General features: G+C 42.3%; 1 protein-coding gene across 1 annotated transcript in view; it reads left to right on the plus strand.

Annotated features, from left to right (window-relative positions):
* AK9 (adenylate kinase 9) overlaps positions 1-6,267 on the plus strand; it is a 66,950-nt gene that overhangs the window by 50,304 nt on the left and 10,379 nt on the right. Inside the window, exons 9-10 of the mRNA XM_011952806.1 lie at positions 2,732-2,806; positions 5,778-5,876. Of these exons, the coding sequence (XP_011808196.1) occupies positions 2,732-2,806; positions 5,778-5,876 (174 nt within the window). The remainder of the gene's footprint in view (positions 1-2,731; positions 2,807-5,777; positions 5,877-6,267) is intronic.

A 6,267-nucleotide genomic window follows, 5' to 3' on the forward strand; every position in this document is an offset into this window, starting at 1 on the left:
TTGTTGTTGTTTTCCATTTGCTTGGTAGATCTTCCTCTATCCCTTTATTTTGAGCCTATGTGTGTCTCTGCACGTGAGATGGGTCTCCTGAATACAGGACACTGATGGGTCTTGACTCTTTATCCAATTTGCTAGTCTGTGTTCTTTTAATTGGGGCATTTAGCCCATTTACATTTAAAGTTAATATTGTTATGTGTGAACTTGATCCTGTCATTATAATGTTAGCTGGTTATTTTGCTCGTTAGTTGATGCAGTTTCTTCCTAGCATCAATGGTCTTTACAATTTGGCATGTTTTTGCAGTGGCTGGTACCGGTTGTTCCTTTCCATGTTTAATGTTTCCTTCAGGAGCTCTTGGAAGGCAGGGCTGGTGGTGACAAAATCTCTCAGCATTTGCTTGTCTGTAAAGGATTTTATTTCTCCTTCACTTATGAAGCTTAGTTTGGCTGGACATGAAATTCTGGTATGAAAATTATTTTCTTTAAGAATGTTGAATATTGGCTCCCACTCTCTTCTGGCTTGTAGAGTTTCTGCTGAGAGATCTGCTGTTAGTCCGATGGGCTTCCCTTTGTGGGTAACCCGACCTTTCTCTCTGGTTGCCCTTAACATTTTTTCCTTCATTTCAACCTTGGTGAATCTGACAATTATGTATCTTGGGGTTGCTCTTCTCGAGGAGTATCTTTATGGCATTCTCTGTATTTCCTGAGTTTGAATGTTGGCCTGCCTTGCTAGGTTGGGGAAGTTCTCCTGGATAATATCCTGAAGAGTGTTTTCTAAGTTGGTTCCATTCACCCTGTCACTTTCAGGTATACCAGTCAAACTTAGATTTGGTCTTTTCATATAGTCCCATATTTCTTGGAGGCTTTGGTGATTTCTTTTTATTCTTTTTTTTCCTAAACTTCTCTTCTTGCTTCATTTCATTCATTTGATCTTCAATCACTGATACCCTTTCTTCCACTTGATTAAATCGGCTACTGAAGCTTGTGCATGCATCACATAGTTCTCGTGCCATGGTTTTCAGCTCCATCAGGTCATTTAAGGTCTTCTCTATGCTGTTTATTCTAGTTAGCCATTCGTCTAATCTTTTTTCAAGGTTTTTAGCCTCCTTGCAATGGATTCAAACATCCTCCTTTAGCTTGGAGAAGTTTGTTATTAACGACCTTCTGAAGCCTACTTCTGTCAACTCGTCAAAGTCATTCTCCATCCAGCTTTGTTCCATTGCTGGTGAGGAGCTGCAATCCTCTGGAGAAGAGGTGCTCTGGTTTTTAGAATTTTCAGCTTTTCTGCTCTGGTTTCTCCCTATCTTTGTGATTTTATCTGCCTTTCGTCTTTGATGATGGTGACCTACAGATGGGGTTTTGGTGTGGACGTCCTTTCTGTTGATGTTGATGCTACTCCTTTCTGTTTGTTAGTTTTCCTTCTAACAGTCAGGATCCTCAGCTGCAGGTCTGTTGGAGTTTGCTGGAGGTCCACTCCATACCCTGTTTGCCTGAGTATCACCAGTGGAGGCTGCAGAACAGCAAATATTGCAGAACACCAAATGTTGCTGCCTGATCCTTCCTCTGGAAGCTTTGTCTCAGAGGGGCACCTGGCTGTATGAGGTGTCAGTCGGCCCCTACTGGGAGGTGTCTCCAAGTTAGGCTACTCGGGGGTCAGGGACCCACTTGAGGAGGCAGTCTGTCCATTCTCAGAACTCAAACTCTGTGCTGGGAGAACCACTGCTCTCTTCAAAGCTGTCAGACAGGGACGTTTAAGTCTGCAGAAGTTTCTGCTGCCTTTTGTTCAGCTATGCCCTGCCCTCAGAGGTGGAGTTTACAGAGGCAGGCAGGCCTCCTTGAGCTGCGGTGGGCTCCACCCAGTTCAAGCTTCCTGACCACTTTGTTTACCTAGTCAAGCCTCAGCAATGGCGGATGCCCCTCCCCCAGCCTGGCTGCTGCCTGGCAGTTTGATCTTGGACTGCTGCACTAGTAGTGAGCAAGGCTCCATGGGCATGGGACCCACTGAGCCAGGCGTGAGATATAATCTCCTGGTGTGCTGTTTGCTAAGACTGTTAGAAAAACATAGTATTAGGGCAGGAGTGTCCCGATTTTCCAGGTACCCTTGGAAACGGCTTCCTTTGGCTAGGAAAGGGAAATTCCCTGACCCCTTGCACTTCCAGGGTGAGGTGATTCCCTGCCCTGCTTCGGCTCACCCTCTGTGGGCTGCACCCGCTGTCCAACCAGTCCCAGTGAGAGGAACCAAGTACCTCAGTTGGAAATGCAGAAATCACCCATCTTCTGCATTGATCATGCTGGGAGCTGTAGACTGGAGTTGTTCCTATTCGGCCATCTTGGAACAATCAAAATACGTTGTGTCTTCTAAATGATGCTCGTATCTATGTGAAGAAAGTCTGTGACTTAAATTTTAATCAGATGCTTCCATGGTTTGGAAACCAAATAGCAAAGCTATGAACATATGCAGATAGATGCCCCAAAACATTTTGTATTGGAAAAAACATTAAGGCATCAATGTAGAGAAAAAAGATTTTTTAACAGGAAAATAAAATTCATGGAGAGAAGATTAGTTTGAGCTTTTGCAAAAGATCTCTTGAGCATTGAAAATAACATACATTATAACATTTATAAGGCAAACAATTTACTTTAAATATTTCTGCATAGTGTATTAAGATTCTGATCTTGTATTCCATTTTTCCAGTGATCCTGTATTATAAAGTTTATTTTCTATTAACTGCAGGAAGTAATGGCTGAACACAATCCCCAGTATCTCATTGAGCTAAATGGAAATAGACCACCAGAGGAGCTCTTTATGGTGAGTGCAGTGTTCAGCAGGAATGCTTCACAGTGTGGAAAATTTAAAAGCTATTGACAGTATTGTACTTCTTTTAATAAACAGGAGTATGTTTATATTTAAACACCATTTATCTTTGAACAATTTGTCTTGACACTTAAAATTTTGATGTTCTGTTTATTCATCTGTCCATTTAAAAATCAAAACTACATTCGAATTTAAAATCTCTGTCAAAAGGTGCCTCACAGAAAAGTAAAAGCAATGGTAACCAAAAGCACACGAGAAGATGCTGAACATCGTTAGTCATTAGGGAAAGGCAGGTCAAAACCATAATGGGGAACCCCTTTTACCTTCTAGGATGACTAAAGTAAGTGTTAGTGAGGATGCAGAGAAATTGGAACCCAAAAATGTTTTACAAAAATAATTCAATAATACAAAAATGTAGTCATTATTTCTTAAATGTCAAATAAGTGTCTGGCATTATAATGGGCTCTAGGGATAAAGATAGGAAGGAGGCAGAAGGGTTCACATGTCTCTCTGCTCATGCAGTATCCAATATGTTGGGGAAAATAAATCTCTAGAGAGCAATTTTGTTACAGTCAGGGATACACATGCATGGTATTATAGGAGTTCATGGCCTAAAGACAAAACCTAGTCTAGTAAGGAGGACCACCAGTCTGAAACTATGTTTAAATAGAAACGTAAAGGACTAGTAAGAACTAGACCTTGAAGACAAGGGTAGGTGAGGGAAGTGGGACAGTGTTCTCTGCTGAGGGAAGAGTCTGTGTCAAGGCCCCAGAGGCCAGAAAGAGCATAGTGAGTTGCAAGAACTGAATGTAGGACTGGAACATAGGAGGATTGGGTAGGAGGGGTGGAATAGAGCCACGACTAGAAATTAGAAGGGATTGCACCAAGAAAGACCTTGTAAAGTGTAGTTAGGAGTTTAGACCTCAACATGAGGGAATAGGCAGCCAGGAAAAGGTTTTAAGCCATAAAGCACAAATGATCCTATTTCTGTTTGAGAAAGATCACACCATTCCATGTGAGTGTAAAACAAAAGGAGAATCAAATTCGTGGTAGGAAAACTAGTTTTGGCTTTTGCCATCAATCAGGTATGAGATAGTGGCCTAACCTAGGGTAGTGACCACAGGAATGGACAGAAAAGGACAGATCTGAGAGACATTTAAGAAATCTGCTTGACAGGACTTGATGAGCAACTTAATATGGGAATTAAGGGAGAGAGAAAAGTCAAAGATAATGCCCAGATTTCTGGCTTGATCTGATTGGTGGCAACACGGTAACAGTGCATGCTAGTGGTGGAGCCAGCTCAGGGAGAAGCTCCTCACTTGAGACATGCTCTTGCCAAAATCACCTATGATCTCATGACCAAAGCCACTGCTCATTTCTCAGTCTTCATCTAATTCAATCTTTAATAGAAGCAGCATTTGACACAACAGATCACTTCTTTTTTTCTGCACCCTTCTTTCCTTGGCTTCCTGGGCCCCACACCACGATATTTTCATTACACCTCACTGCACACTCCAATTCTCTAACCTGCAGTGTTGCAGGACCCCAGAATTCACAAGGCATGAGCTCTTCTCTGTTTACCCTCACTTGTTAAGAGACTTCATTCAGTCAGTAGCTTTAGATATCATCTCACCACTGACATCTCTTAAATTCATGATACTATATCAGATCTTTCCCCTGAATTCCACACTTGTATACTTAATGGCTGCTCAACTGCTGTTTTTCCAATTGGATGTCTACTAGTCATTTTGGATTTAAGTGTGCAAGATAGAACTTCACCACCACCACCCTACCCCCAATGTGCTTCTCCCACCATTCTCCTTTTTCAGTAAACGCAAAAACCACCCAGCCAGTTGCTTTCCTTGACTTTTTTTTCTCACATCCCACATCCCATTCACCAGCATATACAGCAGGCTTCTCCTTCAAAATATGGCCAGAATTCTACCACTTTTTACTACCTGGGACACACTTTCCTCAAGGTAGAGGGCAGAAGCTCCAAGGCATCTGACTGGAACTTGCCAAGCTTGTGAAGGCCCCCATGGGAGCTGGTACCCTGCACTTCCACCCATGTTCCATTGGCAGAGCAGGCTACATGGAGAAGCTTGACATTAGTGGAATAAGGAAGTATACTCCACCCAGAATGAGTTAGGGAATTAACCAGTGAAGGTTGCATTGTAACACAATCTATCATAGGCTACCACACACCATCAGGATTTTAGCTATCTCACTATCTCCCATCTCATGATCTATGTGCTGGCCTTTTTTATTTTTCCAGATTCTTCCACGTAGTGTCTGCATTAATTTCCTGGGGTTGCCATACCAAAGTGTCACAAACTGGTGGCTTAAAACAACAGAAATGTATTCTCTCACAGTTCTGAAGGCTAAAAGTCCAAAGTCAAAGTGTTGGCAGTGCCATGCTCCTTCCAAAGGCTCTTGGGGAGACCCTATTTTTGTTTCTTCCAGCTTCTGGTAGCTACCGGCATTTCTTGACTTATGGCAGCATAACTCCAATATCTGCCTCCATCTTCATATGGCAATCATCCCTTTGCCTGAAGAGGTCCCAGAGACCAAGACCTCTAAGAACATGAATATCTGGGGACCAGAGGGCAGACTGTTATCAGTTGAAATGTATCCTTCAAAAATATATGTTGAAACCCTGAAGTCCAATACCTGTGAATGTGACCTTATTTGGAAATAAGGTCTTTGCCTATAGATTAGGAGAAGAGACTCAGACACACAGGGAGAAGATGGCTCCGTGACAACAGAGGCAGAGATTGGAGTGATGCATATACAAGCCAAGACATACCAAGGATTGTCAGCAAACAGCCAGAAGCCAGATGAAGCAAGCAAGGATTCAACCCAGAGTCAGGGGGAGCATGGGCTTGACTCATAAGCCCATCACTGTTTCAGAATATTTGAGATATTCAGATGCCAATGTAGTTAAATATCTGTTCTTTAAATCTAGATTGTTATGAGTCGACTTAAATATCTGAACCTAAAAAGAGCAGCTGTTATAACCAAACTTCAGGGTGCAGAGGAAGAAATTAATGACACAATGGAAAATGTAAGTTATATGGAACTGTTTGAAAGTCTAGTTTTCAATGTATGTTGTGGGCAGGGTGCAGTGGTTCACACCTGTAATCCCATGGGAGGATCGCTGGAGCCCAGGAGTCTGAGACCAGCCTGGACAACCTAGTGAGCACCCATCCTAAAAAAAAAAAAAAGAAAGAAAGAAAGAAAAAGAAAAGAAATAAAAGAAAAGATTAGCCAGGTGTGGTGGTATGCACCTGTAGTCTCAGCTACCCAGGAGCTGAGACGGGAGGATTGCTTGAGCCCAGGAGGTTAAGGCTACAGTGAGCCATGATCATGCCATTGCACTCCAGCCTGAGCACCAGAGCCAGATACTATCTCAAAAAATATATATATAAAATATATATTCACATTCACATATATTC

The sequence above is a fragment of the Colobus angolensis genome, unplaced genomic scaffold (assembly GCF_000951035.1).
Source record: "Colobus angolensis palliatus isolate OR3802 unplaced genomic scaffold, Cang.pa_1.0 Scaffold35, whole genome shotgun sequence".
NCBI lineage: Eukaryota > Metazoa > Chordata > Mammalia > Primates > Cercopithecidae > Colobus > Colobus angolensis.